Below are 24,684 nucleotides of genomic sequence, written 5' to 3' on the forward strand. Positions count from 1 at the left end.
GAAGCAGTATAATGTAGTGAATGAAAGTGTAGATTCAGGAATCAGACCAACTTACTTATTAACCTCTTCTGCTTCAGTTACCTACCGCATCAAAAAATTACAAATAGGAACTACCTCATAGGGTTGTTGTGAAGAATAAATAACCTAATTCATGTAGTGTGCTTGGTGAACGCTGATTTAAATAATCCTGTTAAAAGAAATCTTTTTCATCATTGTTGTCTCTCAGTGGTATCCGACTATAGTTACAGATTTTATTTCAAACTTTTTAGCGTTCCAGACTACAAAGACTTTTTCTTTTTGTTTTAAATTGAAATGTTCTACCTTTTTAAGGCCTTGTTACGTATGTGGCCTCTAACTAGAGATATCTTTCTAGCCATAGATAACCTCTTTTTCATCTGTCTCCTCCGAAAATCATGTATAGTTAGATGCATGCACCTATATGTAGAACACCTATACACATATATTACTATTTCTTTTGCTATCCCGTATTTTCAGTTTCTACATCGAGCTAATAAAGTGGGAAATATGAAAATAATTGTTTTTGCCAAAGTCCCTTGGCAATATTGAATTCAGCAAATACATGAATGTGTGTTAAAAAAAATCCCCTAGGAATCCTGTTTAAATAGTGGCTCCTAGGTCTTATTTCCAGAGTCTAATCCAGTCAGGGTGCTGCCCATCATTATGAGTTTTTGACGAGATTGCTACTGTTGCTGCTGCTTGTTGGGGACTGCCCTTTGGGGGAAGTCAGCCACAACTTGGAAGTTGCTGGGGTAGTCAGAAATTGATTGGGAAACTGTTAGAAATATTCAAGACTTTACTAAAGTAGAATATTGGGCATGCTATTTAAGCTCTCTTATTTTCATTAGTAATTGATCTCCTTATTAGACCTGGCCTTCATTCTCTAAAATACGCCTGTCAGTATGCCTCTTGATATTTTCTCTCTCGTATCTTCGAACTAAAATTTCCTAAGATCAGTCTTAGGAAAAACATTTTGTCAAAGGATTCTTTTTTTTTTTTTTTTGTAGGAAAAACATTTTGAATTTAGACCTTTCTTCCCCCTTCTTTTGTAGATTTTTTCACTAATTTGTGATTTTAAAGAAACATAAATATGGCAAATCTGTTTTCTTCATTTTACCTAAATGCATCTTATTTCTTCACACGCACAAATTTTCTTTTCTTTTTTTTTTAAGATTTTATTTATTCATAGACACAGAGAGAGAGGCAGAGGCACAGGCAGAGGGAGAAGCAGGCTCCATGCAGGGAGCCCGATGTGGGACTCGATCCTGGGTCTCCAGGATCACACCCCAGGCTGCAGGCAGCGCCAAACCGCTGTGCCACCAGGGCTGCCCGGTACAAATTTTGATTGATTTTTTTTTTTTTTTCCCATTTTGGTTTAAAAGAATTTACTTCTAAGAAAATGTTTGTATGTAGGTAGTTTTGCATCCTTAAATGTGTTAAATATATATTTTATCTGCATTCAGCCTATACATTATGATTCTGTTAAATGATTGAAGCAGTAATAAACTTAAGGTGTTTGAAGAAGCGTCACTAACTTTGAAAAAAGTTTAAAGCCATTTTCAGTAGAACTTTGAAGTAGTATAATTTTGAATGTATTTTCGGTTATTTTAGCAGAGGCCTATGCCATGGAACATTTATATCTTCATTTCTGTTTTAGGTGCGAATAGCAGCAAAATTCATTATTCATGCCCCTCCTGGAGAATTTAATGAGGTGTTTAATGGTGAGTGTTTAATTCATAGCATTAAGGCTTGATATATCAAGCACTCCTCTTTTTAAAAGAATAAATTATATAACCAAAAGAACTAAGCTAAGGGGAGGGAGGAGTATGTAGGAAAAATCTGTACTTTCTGAATTACAGGGAAAATTTTTTGTCAATATTGATCTCATAATGGCGTGAATATATTTATGAGACATATGAAAATTATGTTTAAGTTAACCTCCTTAAAAGAGTAATATTAAATTTTTTGAAAACAGATTTTTAATTTTAACTATTTTTTTGAATTGTGAAATGCATTTTTTTTTGTATTTCTTTTAAAGAAAAACTTAGTATATAATATGAACAGCCAAAAAAAGGGGGGAGGGCATTGTTTCAGCATGTTCAGAAGATAAGAGAACGTGTGAAAACTATTTAATTTATAGCTTAAAAATTAGTTCACAGTATGCCCTTCTTTAAACCTCAGTGGCAAACATTTTTATAGTTATCTACCCATACATAGATCAGAAATGTAAACTGTTAACCAGTCTCCTGGTTGCTGTAAAAATTAACAATAGCTCCTCTTTAACAGTGAGAGTGCTGTGGATGAACAATCACCAGGAAAATGGCCTATAGTGATCTTTTTATGAAACTTTTCTTAAGCAGTTTTAAGAATAAGTTACCATAGGCACTGTAAATGTGTTATTTCTACTTATGTATATTTGGCCTTCACTGTCTAAAATTAAAACTAATTTACACAGAACTCTTCAGTTTTATTTTTAAAACATTCTATTCCAGAGTAAATTATTTAAACATATTTTAAAGAAGTTTAATCACTCATTTTCATTCATATAAGATATAATGGAATCTCACCTCAAAAAGATCAGGTTTAAAAGTCTAAAAATGAGGTAAAAATTTTGTGAAGTTAAAATTACCCTGAAAATTCCTTAAATCATCAACAAACTACAATGCATGATTGAATGCAGTTACCTAGGATAATTTTTATGCATTTAAAAATTTAACCACTCAGCTACACTTAGAATGGGAAGTCTACACTATATTCTGCCTTTTAAGATAACTGTAAAATCTCAAATAGTGAATTATAAAATTGGGAGAGAATTCACAAATATTTCTGCTTCCTGAAGGGTTTAACTTCAGCCTCTATATATTCCTTAGGTTCAAAAGTTGGCATGTAACTTGAACTGATAGCGGTGAAACTACACTAAAGCCAATGGCTCACAAACTCTTGTGCAATTAATAGAACCAAGAATGAATTGTAAATTCTAGATGTTTTTCACTGAATGTTCTTACCTTGAATTAAATGCCCTACAAATTTGTTCATTAGAAAGGCCCTAAAAGAATGTATGAGTCCTAGAAATTGCTTTTCTGAGTCTCTCTGGAAATTGATGTTGGTAAGTTCTATGTTGAGGTACAATAAATTTGGGTGTTTAGGATAAGCCATTCACTAGGTTTGGGATGGAGAGTGAGCTATGGAACAGAAGTGGGATATAGAATATTACATGTAAGTTTTAAATAGGGAGTACTTTATTTTTATTTATTTTTTAAGATTTTATTTATTTATTCATGAGAGACACAGAGAAAGAGAGGCAGAGACACAGGCAGAGACACAGGCAGAGGGAGAAGCAGACTCCATGCCGGGAGCCCGACATGGGACTCGATCCCGGGACTGGGATCATGCCCTGAGCTGAAGGCAGATGCTGAGCCACCCAGATGTCCCTTCATTGCTGTTTTTGTTGATAACACCAGTATGATGATTCCAAGAGAAGCAACAGATTTTAGAATTATAAGTCATAAAATCATGTTGATTTAGTGGTTCCCAAATACCGTTTCCTAGGCTGGCTATGTTAGAATCATTGAAACATAAATATCTGGTCTTCATTCTCAGAAACTGATGCAGTAGACCTGGGCTGGAGCTGTGAAACATAAGGGTTTTATTTTTTGTTTTGTTTTGTTTAAGTCTCGTACTCACCACCTTATGGTTCTGACGTGCAACCTGGCTTAGAACCACAGCCTGATCCTTTCTTTAAGAACAGATTTTATTCAAATTCTTTTGTCTTTTGTCTGTGAAATCTTTCATTTTCTTCTTCTGTTATTTCCTTATGATGAAAGCTTTCCAGAGTAAAGCTAACTGGATTAAATAAATCATGCTTTTAAATTTTATTCCCATTTAGTACTGGAAGAGATACACTACCACGCAGCACCACTATTCATGATTATGTTTTAAATATTGAATGTGAAAAGATCATATCAAATCTCTCCAGTTTGCTTTGTGAGATAGGAAGAACTGTAATTTTAAATGTCTGTTTTTTAAGAATAATTTTTTAGGCAGTAGCTTCCATTGCTTAAAATCAGTTAATTTAGAAATCTAATTAGTATTATTTTAGTGGTTAGCAGAAGAGATTATTTTTTAAATTTGGGCCTGCTGCTGAGAAGAGGCGTGTGAATAGTCAGTATTTCTTCTTTGGAGTAGCTTTATGATTTATGTAAAAATGATTCGTAGTCATTCTAAAATTTCCAAAGTGCAAAATTGAATCTAAAGATCACATAAAATTCTGCCCTCTAGTTCTCCAGTGTTTGAATTAAATACTTCTGCCATTCTCCGTTGAACCAGGTATATGACATTACATAAATATGATAATACTATGCATACTGAGTTTTCCCCTTGCTGTTTATCGTGTTATGGAGGTATTTCATGTTGATAAATAAATTTTTTCACATCTACATTATGTTTAATGGCTGTTCAATTTTACACCCTTTATAAGGTCTATATAGTCTGTTTATATTTAAGTAATTTAATGGGAGATACTTAGGTTTTTTTGTGTTATTTTCATTTAGTGAAATGCACTGTAGTATGTATTTTATGATCACAACTGTAAAATAGCCAAGTGTGTAGCAAAAGTAAAGAAAGAAAATATACCAAGATTAGAATTCCGTTTGGTGAAATTATGTGGATTTTTTTCCCTATTGTTTTACAAAGTGCTTAGATTTTCCAAGAAAAGTATTATTTTTAAAGTTATGTTTTAATGATGAGTAGGCAAATGTCTACATAATAATTGAGTCTAAAATTAGAACAGAATTAAGAATCAATAACCAAAGTGAGATTGCTAAATCAAATAAAGCAGTTATCCATATTGAACCAAATACATTCATCTGTTGTTTGAACATGAGCTGAGGACAGAAATGTCTACATCTGTGCTCTGTTCACAAGCTGTTTCTTGCCTAATCCCTTTTTGTATGAAGCAAATTCATTTGGAACTCATGATAATGTTGTCAAATTAGGAGGCAGACATCTTCTGCAACTCTCACCAATCTTTTTGATGGAGCTTAAACTCCACTGTAATTCCTTGGAAATACATTACAGTCTGCCTATATTGGCTATTAATTAAGAAGGTATAAAATAACATTTACAGGTTTCCTCTGCTATCCAAAAATAGAGTTCTGTGAAATCTTTCATTAGCCGAAATGGCATAAAGTGGAGAAACAATTGCCATTTGGTAAAAGTGAAAATCCTCCTTGGATTCCATTCAGTTAGCAAAAGCAGGTAAAAAGCCAAGTAGCATAAAGGGAACTTTCAAATAGCTGGGGAAATTTCTATTTCTGTTTAATTCCCTCTCCTGTTCCTAACCAATATCTTTAATAATAATAATAATAGTACCTTGGTGTGTTTTTGTGATTATTTTGGTCATCATAGTAAAATTTTGATCTTGCGGGGGATCCCTGGGTGGCGCAGCGGTTTAGCGCCTGCCTTTGGCCCAGGGCGCGATCCTGGAGACCCGGAATCGAGTCCCACGTCGGGTTTCCGGTGCATGGAGCCTGCTTCTCCCTCTGCCTATGTCTCTGCCTCTCTCTCTCTCTCTCTCTGTGTGTGACTATCATTAAAAAAAAATAATTAAAAAATTTTTAATCTTGCTTACATGGTGGGTGTGGGGGAAGACTGGGGAATGTTAATACATGACCAAAGGAATCTGCATTCATTACATAAGAATTTCAAACATATAAAAATAATAATATAGAAAACCTAATACTTATTTTGCAGATGTTCGGTTACTGCTTAATAATGATAATCTTCTCAGGGAAGGAGCAGCTCAGTAAGTATTACATATTATATTAACTAAGTGACATAATGAGAAAAAAATGTTTTAAAGGTGTTTTTTAAGCAATAATCCCTGAAATAGATATTCACACATCAACTTTAAATATATATGTATATCATATGTATGTACATAGAGGAGAAATATTTTTGTTGAGGTTTAAATATATATGTGCATTATATGTGTGTAATCACTCAAAAGAGAAATACTTTTGATCACAGAGGGACATAGGGACACAATTATAACCTGAAATTATCTATTGAGTATTTGGCAGTGGCTTATAAACTCAGCACGAGATTTTGGCATTGCAGGGTTGGATAAAATTATCTGGAAACTTTGATTTTTGAAATTGTGATTGCTTTTTAATGCAGGTTTTACTTTTTGTTCTGTGTTTGACCCTAATAGATTTTTTAGGATTAGGAGTTCATTTTATTCATTCATCAATACCTAATACAATATCTGACATATATTAAATAAATAAATATTTACTGGATTTGTGAGTGATCCAAAAAAATAGGCAGTCCTCGTACGTCTTTGGACCAGTGACCACAATCAGGACTTGCCACAACTGTCTTAGGATTTTGGAGAAATAATTAATTCTCTATTCCCACCTCCAAAAGTAAGGTGGGGACTCCTATGTTAGGCTAACCAGTTCCATTACTCATTGGAGATTTTTAGGTACCTTGCAAAGAGTGTTTAGTATCTGTCTGGGCACCTTTTCTCACCCTAATATTCTACCAAATATATGAATTCTTGAACCGGGGGAAATTTGTTCTTATTCTGTTTTTATAATGTTTAAAGGCTTTATCATATCTGTCCTTTATAGTTAACCCTAATGAAGTTAGAGGTTCAACAGACCTCTAGGCATATCTCATTTTGCTTCTGATTTAAATTCCTGTTATCTTTTAATAGCAACTTTTATTTATAGATCTCTTTGTTTTTTAATTCCAATATAATTAACATATAGTATTATATTAATTTCAGGTGTACAATGTAGTGATTCAGCGATTTATACATTACTCAGTGCTCATCACAATAAGTGTATTCTTAATCCTCTTTATCTGTTTCACCCTATTATTTTTATTGGGAGAAAATGTACTTAATATAAAATTTAACCATTTTAAGAATACACGTCTTTGGCATTAAGTCATTCACATTGTGTAACTATCACCACCATCCATCTCCAGAACTTTTTTTATTTTCCCAAACTAAAACTCCATATCCATTAAGCAATAATTTCTCATTCTCCCCTTCCCTCTGCCCCTGGCAACTACCATTCTGTTTTTTGTCTCTATGAATTTGACCTCACTAGGTGTTGCATAGAAGTGGAATCATACGTTATTTGTCATTTTGTGACTGGTTTATTCTACTAAGCATAGTGTCTTTTGTGTTCATTCATGTTGTGGCATGTGTCCGAATTTTATTCCTTTTTATTTTTTTATTTTTTTTTATTTTTTTTTATTTTTTTATTCCTTTTTAATACTGAGTATATATGTATCACATTTTGTTTATTCATCTGTCAGTGGACATTTGGGGTGCTTCCACTCCTGTTAATTATTAAAGTGCTGTATAGAAATCAATTTATATCTTTGACTTTAATGATAAGCTTCTAAGTGAATGGCTACTTATTCCTAAGTTCTTTAAACTTTATTTGCATTATTTGTGTATTTGGGACACCTGGGTGGCTCCGGTTGAGCATCTACCTTTGGCTCAGGGCGTGATTCCAGGATCTGGGATCCAGTCCTATGTCAGGCTCCCTGCAAGGAGCCTGCTTCTCCTTCTGCCTATGCCTCTGCTTCTCTCTCTCTCTCTCTCTCTCTCTCTCTCTCTCTCATCATGTGTCTCTCATGAGTAAATTTTAAAAAATTATTTGTATATTCAAGTAAAATTAATTTTCCTTATAATAGCATATGGCATGTTGAGAAAATCTTACAGAAGTAAAGAAGATGTAGAGCATTTATAACTTCTAACACCAGTGCTTTCAGAGTACTTTTCCTCCGAGTTCTCTGTGGTAAATAAATGTATGGATTGCTTCATGTAGATGCAAGAATTAGTGCTTTTGGGGGAGGGGGTATTTTGTTTTTACTCAAGAAAATGAGAAACTTGACTTGTTGAAAGAATAAGAACTTTTCCTCAAAATAAAGTTTAATGAAGGTCAAAGAAATATTCATAATTATTTAATGGTATGAAATAGCCATATAATTGACTCAAAAATGATGAAAGTATTGAAATTTTATTTGTCCAAAGAAGTACTTATCTGATGATGGTTTTTACATTTAAATTAAATAAATTGGATTTGTTGTAAAAAAGAATCAGAATGTGAGCACATTTCTCTTTTATTATAAAACACTTTATGGGGACAATTGTCCACATTTCAGGAGGTATATACATTAAAATGCCTGAAACTCTGATATTCTAAGGAAATGAGTCTGAAGAAATCAGTAGGTAATGATAAAACAAGATGTTTATTGTATGATACCAAAAAACCCCCACCAAAATCTTAAGTAGAAAGTTCAAACTGTCTTGCATGTAGTTATACTATCAGTAAGTGATTGCTAACCAGATGAACACTTAGAGAAAATATTAATTTTTTTGTTGACTTTAGTAGTATTCTTTCCAAATTTCTCAAAACTATTCATTTGAATTCATTTTGTAAACATCTGAGGGTATCTGTGATTGACTTTAGAACTATATTACTCTGGTTCACAGTATCCTCTCCATGAAATAATTTTCAGGCAAAAATAGTATCATACTCACTGTTCACTAGACTTGGTTCTGAATTACTTTTAAAATATCTCCAAATCTGGTTTCACCCTCTAAGAAGATTCATTGCCTATAATCGAGGCTGTCCAAAACCCCATAACGCTAGTTTGCAAAGTGTGTTGAAAACATTTAGAATGTGTCCTAGTGGCAGTTTCACCAGAGTAAGTACATTGCCATAGTCTCATTTCTTAAGTTGTCATCTTGGATATTGAATTTCTTTTGTACAGGTACTTCTCTTTCTTACATATATGTAATTCTTTCTTTGTTTCTTTCTGTTTTTCCCTGTCCTTTAGCTTTTTAAATCTTATTGTCCCCCTCTTCCTATCTTTCTATAAGGGGGAAAAAACATGGGTATTATTCTTAAGAGTGGTTTTATTTTATTATTTTTTTAAAGATTTTTTCATTATTTATTCATGAAAGACACAGAAAGAGAGGCAGAGACATAGGCAGAGATAGAAGCAGACTCCCTACAGGGAGCGTAATGCAGGACTCAATCCCAGTACCTGGGGATCACGACCAGAACCAAAAGGAGACGCTCAACCACTGAGCCAGCCACCCAGGTGCCCCTTAAGAGTGGTTTTAATGGGATATAAAGGCACAAATTAGATATGTTTCATAGTATGTAAGAGTAGACATACTAAAGAGTCGGTATTCTCAAGTCTTCTAAATACCCAGAAAGAGCCTTTTATTCAACTGACATGTGATTGCCAGACCTCACTGTGATGATAAAATAAGTCTCTTAGGGATTTTCTAGTGGGGAGTTAGATATGTTCGGTATCAGGCCAAATGAAATAAAGTATTATTATAATACAGACATATCAAAAGCCTTTGGAGCCCAAAGGGAGAAATTCTTAATTTCTATTTAGAAGTGGTTTTGAGCTGAATTTAAATGATGAACAGGGTTTGAATAGTAAATAGGGAAATAATATGGCTAAACTGAGGGAGACACCTGGTGAAAAGTAGAGTCTGTGACTGTTGCATGACTAATAGTAATGAGTGTAAAAATCTAAATACAGGAGCAGGTATTTAGAAGAGGATGATTGGGCCATAGAACTGTATAGGGCAGAGAAATCACTGTTTTCATTGTGTCTAGTGAGAGGGCTGAACACCTAGATATTTGCATGGGTGGGGGGATGGGTGAGTAGATGATGAGTAGGTGGATAGAGTAAATTTCTGAACTGAAGGGACTTTAGAAGTCAGCTAATCCAAAGCCCTCTTTTTATAGATAAGGTAAGTGGGCCACATGCTAGCTGATAATGGGGTTTGGACAAAACCTAGGTATTTTATATTCTCACTGCTAGGTTAGTATCTTTTCCATTGTACCATGTAACTATCACCTATTTAACGTGCTTTGAGCATTTAAGATAACATTTTACCTATTTTCATACTCATTGTCACTTTTCAGATTTCCTGTTCTTCCCTCATTCCCAAGTGATAGATCGATGAGGTTTGATATTCTGGGTAGTAAAAGGCCTAGGACCAAATTACTATCTACATTTATTATTTACATATATCTTTGACTGGAAAATGAATCCTACTTTCTCGATCTAGAATACTATTTTTATTTTTAATCTCAAAGTACTTTTTACATTTGTTAGTCTGCTGTTAATTTATCAGTAATGGCTTTGCTTATCCGAACATTCCTTTGTAGAGGATACTCAGTAGCTAATAACCTGAAAATTCAGTGGATGTCTTGCTATCCAGAAAATCTTCCAAGTAGATTAGGTTGACAGATGTATTTCTAAATTTTAAAATACTCAATATCTTTTCTGTTAAGTGGAGAAAAAAATACCCAGGTTTTAGATTTAATAAAAATATAATATGGTCCTTACATATTTTTCAGGTAATTTTCTGTACTATGAGAATCTTTCCTATAAGTGTATTACATAATTAGGTAATGTAGTATTACCTTATATTACCATATATTATACTTATATGAAAGTAGAGAGAGGATTTATTGTTGAATCCATTTTGTCACCATTTCTTAGTTCAGACTCTTCAGCAGTTCTAACATGGACATTTGCCTAATAACCACCTAACTGCTTTTTTTGTGGCTCTAGTTGCTCCACTGTCCACTTGTCATACACACTGCAGCCAAATTAATCTTCTTTAAAGGTACTTAGGTTCTTCTTTCTCAGAAAGCTTCAGTGATTCTGTTTTGCCTCCCAAATGAAATAATAATTCTATCAGTCAGGGCTTTTCACTTTAATTTAGTAAATACAATTGAGCACGTGCTATGTGTCGGGCATTGAGCTTGGTGCTATGATGTGGATCTAACCTGTCTTCCCATGTGTTTAGTTTATCCTGGTCCCTCTAATTGAAATATTCTTTTCTTCCCATCCCTCTAGTTTTTGCCTACTCATTATTTCAAGGCCATTTCTTAGTGTCAAATTTCTAATGAAGTCACCTCTAAAACTCTTCTTACATATATCTTTGCATATAGCCTTGCCTTAGTGGAATATAATTTTTAAAAATGTATATTTTCCTTGATGCTTTCTTTATTGCTCATTGTCTTACAATACTTTCTACTTTGTGTTATGATTGTGCTTATCTGTTATCTCTCCTACCCAACTGTAAGTCCTCTGATCATAGGATCTGTCGGATTGCTCTTGTATCTCTCATAATAACTACTCTGATTCCTGGTGTGTTGTATGCTAAATACATACTTGAATAATTAGATACGTATCTTGTTAGATGGCTAACCTTTTACTTTCAAGGTATTGAGTGAAAAGACAAACTATATTTACTGTTTTAATTTTCTTTTGCTAAACATTGAAGGCTGCATATCATTCATCAGTTTAAAAAATAGCCATATCTATATAATATTTATAGTTAATAAGAGATCTGTAATGGAGAGTCGTAATATTTAACTTGCCATGTGTAGTGCAGGAGATTTATTGACAAGTGAATTGTTCGTACTATTTTAAGAGTGTTGAGTTTTGTAACTTTAAATAATTGGCCTTTCTCTTTTATAGTGCATTTGCACAGTATAACTTGGACCAGTTTACTCCAGTAAAAATTGAAGGTTATGAAGATCAGGTATGTTTCATATAAACACGGGATCTGACTTTTCTGTGTTGCATTTATAATGGTTAATATATTCTGCAAGAACTATGAGGTGGTATGTTTAAAGATAAAGTGTTCATTTTAAAGATAGCCACTTATGGACAAAATAATTGAAAATTTGGGGGTTTTTTGTGGAGACCAATAATACTGTTAGCAGAAAGTCCCTTTTAGAAGTATTCAAATGTAACTCTTTTAAGAGTTTAGAAAATAATTGCTTTAAATCTACTTTCTTGTTTTTTATAGGAAAAAAAATCAATCCTATATTAATCCAAAATCTAGAATATATATTAGTAAGATTTATATCATATTTTGGTTGCTCTGGAATTCTACAGTTCTTCATGTGAGTAACTTAGCATTTAGTAATTATTAAATCTTTTCTTTCCAAAGTGAAAGTTAGAATTGCTAAGTTAAGAAAAGCCACCAAAGATCATTAGTTTGGTTTTTGTTTTTGTTTTTGTTTTTTCTGGTTTAGAGATACTAATAATCAAACAGTGATTGTGCGAAGCACAACTTTCATAAAACAATATGAAGAAGGAACTGGTAGGTAGAACATGAAAGAATTTTAACAATTCTTAATGACCAGTTATGTCAAAGCTTGCATTTGGCATTATTCATTATATAATATGTAGTCTTGTATTTACAGGGGGAAAAGAGAGCCTAGACAGATGACTCGTAACTGCAGAGAAAACAAGTTTACATATATAGACATGCTGTGTGTATGTATACACACACCTACACGTATAAAGCTATATAGTGTTTCATTTTATTAATCTCTTAAATTTATTTTTTTTGGGAGATTTTTTTTGTCTTTAATTGTAAACAAAGCTGTATTGTAAATCTTTGTACCTCTGAGCACAGTATTGACCATTATTTTCTTAAAATACATTCCTAAAAGAATATTTGCTGGGTTCAGGGAATGTATTTTTTTAAATGTTGGATAACTCCCAAACTCATTTATGAACCTGGCATAATATTAGTACTTAAACCTAATAAAGATAAAACAAAAAGCAAACTGTAATCTCACTTATGACCATAGACTTAAAAACTTTAGATATTAACAGATGGAATTCTGGAATTTATCAAAAGAATGACAAATCGAGACTAAATAGATTTTATTATAGGAATGCATGAGTGGTTCCATGTAAGGCAATATATTGATCTTATCTATTAACCAACAAAGAGAAAACATTATCATGCATCAATAGTGTAATCAAGCAGCTAGTCCTCATTACAAAATTCCTAAGTAACCTAGGGATAGAAGAAGGAAGACCTCTTAAGTAGACTGTAAATCACAGTAAAGTCACAGTAAATATCATAGACTACAAACAAACACTAAAATAATTATAGTTAAAATAGAAAATTTGCCAGGTTTGTCCTCTTATTATTATCTAACATAATGGAGGTATAGCAAATAAGACAAGAGAATGAGAACTTTTAAAGCTTTAGAAAAGAAAACTCTTGGTAACAGCATTTATATAAGAATGCTAACCAAAAGAAACTAGTAGACTTAAAACAATTTTGTGAGATGGCTGAATTTAAGGTAAGTATACAAAACTCATTAGATGTCCTCCATTGCACCAAATAAGTACTTTACGCTGGAAATGGTTGGAGGGGTAGGAATTCCATTTTAATTGGTTAAACTCTGCATTAACCTAGGAATTACCTGAACAAGAAAGGCAAAGGATTGTGAAGAGAAGGTGATTGTCTTCTTAAAACATAAAACAGGATATGAACAATGGAAAGGCAATACCACATTCCATTCTGAAAATAGGAAGTTAAATTATTAAAAAATTAAAATATGAATTTAATGCAATTTGATTAGAATCCTGATAGTTTTCTTAATTGGTCAAAACGTTCATGAAGTTTGGGCAGTCTGGGTGGCTCAGCAGTTTAGCACCACCTTCAGTCCAGGGTGGGATTGAGTCCCATGTCGGGCTCCTTGCATGGAGCCTGCTTCTTGCTCTGCCTGTGTCTCTGCCTCTCTCTCTCTCTGTTTCTCATGAATAAATAAATAAAATATATTTTTAAGAATGTTCATGAAGTTTATGCAAAAAAATTCCTGCTTGAAAAAAAAATGTAAGAACAAAAAGAATGAGTAAGAAAGAATTCCTTAACTAGATAGCTAGAAGATGCTTTACAACCAATTTAAAGTCAAATCAGGATGTTATTGTATAAAGTACACAAATATATCTGTGCTGCAGCATATAGAACCAGAATTTAGTCCCAAAATATATGTAAATTTTTATGTGTGACAAGATTATAATTTAGATACACAAATAATAAAAGATTGGCATAACTGGTTTCTGTTAAGATTAAATTGAACCTCTATCTCATACAATATACAGAAATAAATTTTAGGAGGATTAAAATTTGTAAAACGACTAAAAGTTTAAGAGGAAAGAGTCTACATGAGACAATATTAGAACAGGGAAGACTATCTTAAATAAGCCTGGAAACCCAGAAACTGTAAGAGAAAAGATGGACATTTTGCTACATAATAGTTAACCATAAAATGAAAAAGATACCTTAAACAAAATACTTATAAATTAATATGAAAACAAAAAATCTCAGATGAAAAATATTAAAGAATATTTGCTCACAGAAGAGCAAATGGCCCACACACAAAGCAATATTTAGATCAGTCAGTAGTCAGAGAAATGTAATTAAAGTAATGAGATATTTTATACCCATCAGATTGAAAAAAAGAATCATATGCCTATTGATTGTAATATGAAGGGAAGCATATCTTATACACTGTTCATAAAAATGTGGATTGTCATAGCCATCTTTTGGAAATGTATTAAAAATTAAAAACAGACCCTTTATCTACTGTTCCCACTACTGGGAATATATTTAAGAAAAATGGAAGCATCTAATGGAAATAAAAACATTAGCATGTTAAAATATATGTACAAAAGTACTTATTTTTTACATTTTTAAGGTACCCGTTCATCCCCCCAAAAAAGAAAACAGCCTGGAAATAAAAGAGAGGTCCATCAGTAGCAGAATGGCAGAATAAATTAAGTTATATCCACATTATGGGACATTATACAGCCATTAGAAAGAATGATGAGAGGTTTACCAGCTGACTTTGAAGGATTTCTATAAGGTGTTGATATTGAAAAAAAACAGATGCAGAAAAATATGTGTGCGTGTGCATGTTCATTCCATTCTTGTACAAGTGACCCCCAAAACCCTGAATGTGTGTGTATGTATACACAGATAAGTTTTTATTTATCTGTGTGGGATTATATGGCTGAAAAAAATTTAGAAGGCTATATGCTGTGTGTACATGATTTTATCAGAGGGATGAGGAAGTCCTAACATAGGTAAGGAGTGAAAGATTGGGAGAGTTGCAAGGGAAGAACAAGAGGGAAATTTTAAAATAAAGCGCAAAGTATCAAGTTTATGCATGTACAACTTAAATGTACATAAATAAGTAAGTTACCTGTTTAAAACTTTGGAAGTCAGTTGAAGACAACTGTCAGTGAATAGATTATAGAAACAAGCAGACACTTCACAGTAAATGGAAAGTATGGGCCTAGGAACAATATAGGACACACTGAAGAGTATTGTCTTTGGATTAAAGCTATTCTTATGGGCCTAGGAACAATATAGGACACACTGAAGAGTATTGTCTTTGGATTAAAGCTATTCTTGTAGCCATTCTCATTGAAAGTTGTTACCAGTTCCTTAGTTTTGAGAACTGGAAACTGGTAACAGAAATAGTAAACTGTTTATAGTTTTAAAACAACAGGGATCCCTGGGTGGCGCAGCGGTTTGGCGCCTGCCTTTGGCCCAGGGCGTGATCCCGGAGACCCGGGATCGAATCCCACGTCGGGCTCCCGGTGCATGGAGCCTGCTTCTCCCTCTGTCTGTGTCTCTGCCTCCCTCTCTCTCTGTAACTATCATAAAAAAAATAATAAAATAAAAAATAAAAAATAAATAAAAAAAAATAAAACAAAACAACAAAAAAACTCCAGCCACATATTAGAAGATGCATTCTTTTCATCAGGTAGCCAGAAGTTATAGTGGGAGAAAATTAGATCCACTGATCTAAGCTAAGTAACAATAGCCTCATTTGAATTATTATAGTTGTGCCATATAGTTAAGACAATTTCTTAGAGTAGAATTATTTTACAATGTTAAGGGCAAAATTTAAATGAATGTATATTAATATATGTCAGTACTTAAATGCTATTTTAAATACTTTTTTTTTTTCCAAAATTCATCACATCATTGAAGGTATTGATAACAGAACATGGCGACTTAGGAAATGGAAAGTTTTTGGATCCCAAAAACAGAATCTGTTTCAAATTTGATCACTTAAGAAAGGAAGCAACTGATCCAAGACCATATGAAGCAGAAAATGCAGTTGAATCATGGAGAACTTCAGTAGAAACTGCTCTGCGAGCCTATGTAAAAGAACATTATCCAAATGGGGTCTGCACTGTAAGTCATCAATATGCATATTTTTCTTTTGTCTTATGTAAATATGACTGTTTTTATGATTTCTTGAAAGCTGTAATTTACAAAACTGACATTTTTTAACTCACCATTTTTTTTCTTTTTTCTTTTATTTCTAAGAATGTTTTTTTTTTTCAAAAAACTCTAAATAATAAATATATTATGATTGCACAAAATGGGAAAATGGTTGTACCTTGAATTAAATCCAAGTAGGAGTTGTCATATATTGATTACAGCATAATAATATAAGATTCTTTATTCTCATGTCCATAACTCATCTCAGTAAGCTTAGATCAAGGGACGCCTGGGTGGCTCAGTGGTTTAGCGCCTGCCTTCAGCCCATGGCATGATCCTGGAGTCCCAGGATCGAGTCCCACGTCGGGCTCCCTGCATGAAGCCTGCTTCTCCCTCTGCCTGTGTGTCTGTCTCTCTCTGTGTCTCTCATGAATGAATGAATGAATAAATCTTAAAAAAAAAAAAGCTTCCTTTCATTAAGTTACAAGATCTTAGAGCAAATTAAATTATTTGGAAGTGGAATCCTGTCCTTGTCAGTTTTATAATAACCAAGTCTCTTTTTTAATGTGATTCTTTCATAGGTTTAATCTATTTTTATATTTGCAGGATGAAATATGGTAGAAATTTGGAGTGCTTTTCTTTTCCTTTTTTTCATAAGATTGTACCCACGCAGGCTTTTCAGCCCTACCTCCATCCTCCAGTTTGTTTGTGTTTCTGTGATCTTCTCCATAGCCACAGTGATCTTTTGAAATAACCGATCACATCATGAAAGTCCCATGCTGGAAATCATTCAAAGATTTTTCCATTACGTTTAGGATAGAGTCCAGGCTTCTGAACATGGCTTTCACAGCCTTCTGGATCTGACCTCTGTCTGCCTACCTCTAGAACCGCGGTTACCGTATATGCTAGTTTTTAGTTGCTGTCCCAACATAATATTACTGTTAGCATCCCATTTCACTCTCAGTTTTCTGGTTAGGACAAAATTTCATATAATCTCCTTAAGTATCTAGCTCTCAGTAATTATTTGAGGAAAAATTGCAGCATAAACTCAAGTACTTTACAAATTCTTTGAATTATAACCTTGTTGATTAGGATTATTTTGGAAGAATAACTCAAGAATAAATAGGTTGTATTAGAGAGTCCTTATTTGTTGGATTTGGAGGATTGAAAGATACAAATGATCTATCACTTATAAAGCAGTAAACAAGAGATGAAATAACATCATCATACCAGCACAGGCATTCTCTTAATGACCTTTCTCAGTTATAAGTAAATTAATTTTCTCACCTCTGTCCCAGCACTTTGTAAAATGACTAAAGAAATGACAGCCCCTAAAATTGTGAAGGAAACAAAGATGATAATCACAATGTGGGTCCAGTTTTTGTTTGTGTGGAAACAACCAGATTAGTATCTATGTGTTTAAAATAAACTGTCTCATTTTTCTTTTATATGTTCCTACCAAAGTGCCATACAATTTTTTTTACAGATGTTTAAAGTTGAATATTCTATGGTCCTGAATTCACCCTTTTTATTTTCTTTGCCATTAAAGGTATATGGTAAAAAAATAGATGGACAGCAAACCATTATTGCATGCATAGAGAGCCATCAGTTCCAAGCAAAAAACTTTTGGTAAGTTAAAATTTTGTGCTTCTGGGGAATTTTGACATTCATATCCTTTGTAGCCCTTGCTTTATTGGTTGGACCCAATATACCTTTGTGTATAATTAACTAAATGCAACCTAAACATAAAACTTTAGCCTTTTGACATGAGCAAGATATTTGCTCCACAATCAGCATAATTATTTAAAGGTAGCAGTAAGGGGCTCCTGGGTGGCTCAGTTGATCATCTGACTCTTGATTTTGGCTCAGGTCGTGATCTCAGGGTTGTGGGATTGAGCACCACATTGGGCTCTGTGTTCAGCACAGAGTCTACTTGTCCCTCTCCCTCTGCTCCTCCTCTCTCTCAAATACATACATACCTACATACATAAAATCTTTCGAAAAATAAACAAAGGTAGTGGTAAATCCATTGACACTCAGCAAATAAGAGCGTGGGATTGCATCGAGTGTTTTTAGAGACTTGCAAGCAGCATCCTAAGGGAACATTTGTGCCTGCGAGCAGACCAGTTGGCAGGCCTATATGCTGATTCTGAGAAGAGATTGTTCCTGAATGAGACTTATATGGGAGAGGAGGACAGAGGTATTATGAAGGAAAGAACGATGATTTTTCTGGTAAGCTTTGGGGCTTCTGAAGTAGATGTTTTCATGTTGATTGCTTTGTGCTTGGTTGCCAATGTACATGGCATGTTTTATACAGTGAGGCAGATTACAATCATAATTTCATTTTAATTAAATTATAATTTTTTAATCAAATTCGTTGATTATTCCTTATAAAAGTCCAGTCAGTAGGTAGCCCAGGTGGCTCAGTGGTTTAGCACCGCCTTCAGCCCAGGGCGTGATCCTGGAGACCTGGGATTGAGTCCCACATCAGGCTCCCTGTGTGGAGCGTGCTTCTCCCTCTGCCTATGTCTCTGCCTCTCTCTCTCTTGCTCTCTCTCTCTCTCTCTCTCTCTGTATGTCTCTCGGGAATAAATAAAATCTTTAAAAAAAAAAAAAGTCCAGTCACCCAAAGCACTGACTTTCCCTATTTTTTTTGGACCTTTGACAAGTTGTTGAGCCTTTCTATTTTTAGACAAGATGATTTCCGAGACATCTTTATAAAATTTTGAGGCTCTACAAGACTTTATAAATCAGAATTGAATGAAATCTTTACCTTTATCTTCCTTTTTTGTTAATACATGCTAAGATCATCAGAATAAGTATAGCCATAATATTTGACTTGTTAGCCAGGTTGGTTGGTTGTGCTCTTGAGGGTAAAGTAAGAGGTATCAGTAACCCCGGTGGACTAATTTGGTTCATGGCCCCAGATTGCTTCACTATTTAACCATCCTAGAAGTAAATGCAAGGTTACAAGGTTAACCAAGAACATTTGGAGGAATGCAGATCCATTATCACTGAAGGAAAATCAATTCCGTATGTAAACATACGCCTTAATAACAGGCTTCGGTTCCCTAAAAATTCTGGTGTACAGAGTTACTTTTATGGACTTATAAGTATAGTTTCTCCATTTTAGGCATAAAAACATATAGCAGTAACCTACCAATATTGTAAAGAAATAAATCTTAACCAAATCACTATTACCTTATACAATTTGTGCCAAGATATGCATCATAAAAATCAATCTTGTTGAGATTGAACTAAAGGAAAACTCTTGTTACTAAATTTTACTTTAATATATATTGGAGATGCTATAGTGAATTTACTAATCAGTTTTCAAAACTAGAACTTATTTGAGCTTTAGCTTATGTAAAATGAAGATGTTTGTTCTTGAGTTCTCAATAATTTGCTTCATATATCTGAATTTTTCTCCTGTATTACCACAATGAACATTATATCATGGAAGTTTAAAAAGTGACTTCCATTTTTTAGAAAAGATAAATTCTAAATGACAAAGTGCTAGACATCACATATCACACTAATCTCAGTAAAATCTAAATATTTTGCTACTAAGAAATATACTTTAGTTAACCTAAAATATAGATAGAATAAAAATCAAAAGATATTAGTCATAGACATTTAATAGATTTCACTAGGGGATCCCTGGGTGGCTCAGCGGTTTAGCTCCTGCCTCTGGCCCAGGGTGTGATCCTGGAGTCCCGGGATCGAGTCCCATTTCGGGCACCCTGCATGGAGCCTCCTTCTCCCTCTGCCTGTGTCTCTGCCTCTCTCTCTCTCTCTCTCTCTGTCTCGAATGAATGAATGAATAAATAAATAAATAAATAAATGAAATCTTTTAAAAAAGGATTTCACTAGGACATTCTCTTCCTGGTCTCTACTGTTTCTTGATGTTTAGCAGTATTGGAGGTTTAATAAATGTTTGTTGAATAAATACACATTTGTGATTACAGCATTAAAGGATAAAATTCGTTATCTGGGAGACAAAAATGAGTAACAGCATACTGGTTGCTTGTTTTTAATGTCACAATTTCCTACCATGCATATATGTTAATTTGTATTCCAAAAGTCATTTTGAGGGCAGCCCCGCAGCCGTTTAGCGCTGCCTTTGGCCCAGGGCGTGATCCTGGAGACCACGGATCGATTCCCATGTCAGGCTCCCTGCATGGAGCCTGCTTCTCCCTCTGCCTGGGTCTCTGCCTCTCTCTCTCTCTCTCTCTCTCTCTCTCTGTCTCATGAATAAATAAATAAAATCTTAAAAAAAAAAAAAGTCATTTTGAGAAGTGAGAGAAGGAAGTGCCTTTTATGTGGAAATTTAATCCTAAAACTGTTAGAGAAAAAAAAAATCTGACACTTAAAACTCCTTGTAAAAAGCCTTTCTCTTTCCAGATATCAAAACCTTTAAAATGTATTACTAACCACTCTTTTTAAAATTATTTGGTACTTTATATCATTCAGTAGATGTCAGACTGCATTCACTGTATTTATCAAAGCCCCTGATAATCTAAATATTTGTTCAGTTTTTTCTTTTTTTTAAATCAAAGTATACTTGACCCACAATGTTACATTAGTTTCATGTGTACAATATGATTCCCTAATTTGTAGTTATGCTGTGCTCTCCCACAAGTATAGCTGTTATCTATTACCACATGACATTATTACAGTACTTTTAACTGTATTCCTTTTATCCTTTTATCCCCTTATTGATTCCATAACTGGAAGCCTGTATCTCCCACTCTTTTTTCACCTATTCAGTTTATTCTTCTCAAAAAATTTTATTTATTTATTTGATAGAGAGCGAGCACACACACGCAGGGGGGGTGGCGGGGAGAGGGAGAAGCAGGCTCCCCGAGGAACAGGGAGCCCGATACAGGACTCAATCCCAGAACTCTAGGATCATGACCTGAGCTGAAGACAAATGCTTAACCTATTGAGCCACCCAGGCACCTCCAGTTTATTCTTAATTAAAGAATTAAGAATTAAGAATTCTTAAAGCATCAGTATGTCAGTTGTGAAGAAGTAGCTTAAAACTTTTCTCCAAAAGTAGCTTATATAATTTAGTTTTGAACTGTGTTTTAAGCCTTAGCTTTAGAATTCTTTAGTTGCATCCATTCTATGTCTTTTCTTACCATATATGGATGAAGATTAAATGTAGCTCATAACTGAACTTAACGCTTTGATTCTTTTAAATATTTCAGTGATTAAAAAGTGAATATCCAGCATCCATTCTCCACAGTCTCATACTTGTAGCATTAAATTTAAATGTAGAACTTAAAATTTATTCAAATTATTTTCCCTACCTTATTTACAGCTGCTGTTTTTATTTTTAAGGAATGGTCGTTGGAGGTCAGAGTGGAAGTTTACAATCACTCCTTCAACCACTCAAGTGGTTGGCATCTTGAAAATTCAGGTATGAAATAAAGGAAATTTTGTTTACTGATCTCTAGATGATTCTAAACAGAGAAACAACTAATTCTAATTCGTAAGTTTATTTTTCCTTAGTACACAATAACCATTTCTTTTCTAGATCTTTGTTTTGAAGTAATGGGAAAAACAAGTAGTGCTGATTTCATCTTTCAGATAACCTTGCAGTTCATTCCCTAGTCGTCAAAACTATGCAAGGATAGCTTACAGATTCTAAAAATACAGCTAAAATTAGATGCTACCATTTGGTCTGCTCTTCAAACAATTTGTTCATCCAAGCATCCTCTGAGTTTGAGTTGTGCTATTCTGTCTCCTGATTTGGGTGGAATTGGGTGAGGTGTAATATTAATATATGTATGTGTTTAATATGTATTTATCCTATGTATATATTATTATATATAGTGTGTGTGTGTGTATATATATATCTTTTAAGTTTGTGTTTGGTTTCCCTAACCAGTGTCTGTAAGTAATTAATTTCAAAATAAAATTTCAAGAAACCCACCATAATTTAATTCTCTGATTCATTTAATATAAACTCAAATGTTTATATAGAAGAACATTTGATAACTAAGACCAAGTATTTGAATATGAATATTACTAAACAAGGTTAAGTGAACCAAGACAGAAAAAAATTGGTCAGCCTTTTCCTTTTTTATTCAATATATTTGTTAACTTTCATGAAAGGAATTGTGCTAAAAGCCATAAAGGAATAAAGATGAATCAGATACTGCTACTCTATCATCTGATTCCACTGTCTTTCTCCTGTTGTTTTTGTCTTGGTATGACTATCTATTGGCTTGGTATGACTAGTCCAGGGGCTAGAAAATAGAGGCTAAAAGCATGGATTTTGAAAGCAGACTGCCTGAATTTGAATCCCAGCTCTGTTATTAGTTGTATGACAACAGGAAGTCATTTAATTTAAGCTGCTTTTGCTTGTTTGCTCATGAGTCTAAAAAAGAAAACAGCAATAGAAAGCTCAGATGATTGTTTGAAGATTAGTTGATATGGGCAAAATGGTTAAAACAGAGCCAGACATGAAGTGCTTGATCAATGATGACCGTTAACTGTTGACATTATTTTTTCCTTCAGTTAGGCCTCAGTAGCTTTCACCTGGATAATTTCTAAAATGGTGCCGCTTTTTTTTTTTTAATGGTGCCACTTTTAAGCCAAAGCTTGTTGAGAACTGGGATTATCTGTTTCACAGTTCTGTCTTCATCACTTAGCATGATGGCTAGCATGTAATTGTTCCTGAATTTGAGGAATTTTGTTGAAGTGCTAGACTCTTTGCCATCCGCCAATCTACTTTTGACATTGCCATCATCACAGATGATTTTTAAAGAATTTAAATCTGGATATGTTACTTTCTTACTTAAGACCACTTTCTTGGGCAGCCCCAGTGGCCCATCGGTTTGGCGGTGCCTTTGGCCTGGGGTGTGATCCTGGAGACCCAGGATCGAGTCCCGCGTTGGGCTCCCTGCATGGAGCCTGCTTCTCCCTCTGCCTGTGTCTCTGCCTCTCTCTTTCTCTCTGTGTCTGTCGTGAATAAATAAATAAAATCTTAAAAAAAAAAAAAAAAAAAAAAAAAAGACCACTCTCACTGGGGCAGCCCGGGTGGCTCAGTGGTCTAGCACCACCTTCAGCCCAGGGCCTGATCCTGGAGACCCGGGATCGAGTCCCACGTCAGGCTACCTGCATGGAGCCTGCTTCTCCCTCTGCCTGTGTCTCTGCCTCTCTCTCTCTTTTTTCTCTCTCTTTCTCTCTCTCTGTCTCATGAATAAATAAAATCTTTAAAAAAAAAAAAAAAGAGAAAGACCACTCTTGCTTATCGATAATCCAGACATATTTGCATGACTCACAAGGCCCACTGTTGACTTGTCTTTATCTATTTCTCCAGCCACTCTTCTCCCTCCCTAGTCTCACACACATTCCAGCCATAAGAACCTCCAAGCCTAAGAAAAAAAACAAAACAAAAAAACAAACAAAAAAAGAACCTCCAAGCCTTTCTGTAGTACACTGTTCTCTAAGCTCATTTGCCTTACCTTCCCTGTTCTAATTGTTGTCATACTCATATTGCTAAACCCACGTATTATTGCCTCTTTTCCGAAATCCTTTTTTAAATTTCAGAGAGTTTCAAGACTCTCCGTGTTGAGATTCTCTCTGTACTTTGTACATACTGCTCACTGTATTGAAGAAAACGAAGGTCAGGGACTCTTTTCTTAAAAGCTGTGCATTCTTAGGACTTTCTGTAATAGCAAGCCTATAATCATTCAGTTAATGTTTGTTGAATAAATTCATGTCTGAATTTGAGGAATTAAATGGTTGGTGGAAATGCACAAAAGAGGAGCGATCTTTGGGAGGGAATATGGTGAGCTCAACTTTGGAAATCTTGAGTTTATTTAGATTATCAGAATATCTGTTAGGTAAAAATGTCCGGCAGGTCAGTGGAGGGCTTGCCTGAATAATTACAGGAACTGCAAATTAGTCTCCTTACAATAGACTGAAGGCAGAGTTATGCTGGAGTTTGAAAAAGGTCAGGAGCTCATCAGAGAAGTCTAGGTTTCGAGCTAAACTTTGCACTGATGTGATTGTTGAAGCCATGAAGATCTTGATGATTCCTATAATGTTTTTTCTGTAATTTCTTTTTCTAATAGGTTCATTATTATGAAGATGGTAATGTTCAGTTAGTGAGTCATAAAGATATACAAGATTCCCTAACGGTGTCTGTAAGTAATTAATTTCAAAATAAAATTTCAACAGCCTAATGCTTCTATAAAACCAGAACAGTTTTGGAATTCACATTTTTAGTAATATTTCTGCTTCAGATTAAAGTGTTTTCAGATAGATTAAAGATGGTAAGTTACCTAGAAATCTGTACGTAACTTTTTTAAACAGCTTTATTGACATAATTCACATACCATTCAATTCACCCATTTAAAATATAAAATTACATGTTTTTTAGTATGCTAATAAGATTGTGCAATCTAATTTTGAATGTTTTTGTCTTCCAGAAACCCTGTACCCATTAGCAGTCATTCCCTATCCCTCTCCCCCACCAGCTCTTTCCTAAAACCCTCCTCAGCCCTAGGCAACCATGAATTTACTTTTTAATT

General features: G+C 34.1%; 1 protein-coding gene across 1 annotated transcript in view; it reads left to right on the top strand.

The window, feature by feature from the left end:
- The window catches only part of CAPZA2 (capping actin protein of muscle Z-line subunit alpha 2), a 60,653-nt gene that overhangs the window by 30,184 nt on the left and 5,785 nt on the right, over positions 1-24,684 (top strand). The window contains exons 2-8 of the mRNA XM_025464749.3: positions 1,676-1,739; positions 5,770-5,821; positions 11,563-11,626; positions 15,899-16,105; positions 17,685-17,764; positions 21,482-21,560; positions 24,226-24,297. Of these exons, the coding sequence (XP_025320534.1) occupies positions 1,676-1,739; positions 5,770-5,821; positions 11,563-11,626; positions 15,899-16,105; positions 17,685-17,764; positions 21,482-21,560; positions 24,226-24,297 (618 nt within the window). The remainder of the gene's footprint in view (positions 1-1,675; positions 1,740-5,769; positions 5,822-11,562; positions 11,627-15,898; positions 16,106-17,684; positions 17,765-21,481; positions 21,561-24,225; positions 24,298-24,684) is intronic.

The sequence above is a fragment of the Canis lupus genome, chromosome 14 (assembly GCF_003254725.2).
Source record: "Canis lupus dingo isolate Sandy chromosome 14, ASM325472v2, whole genome shotgun sequence".
Taxonomy (NCBI): domain Eukaryota; kingdom Metazoa; phylum Chordata; class Mammalia; order Carnivora; family Canidae; genus Canis; species Canis lupus.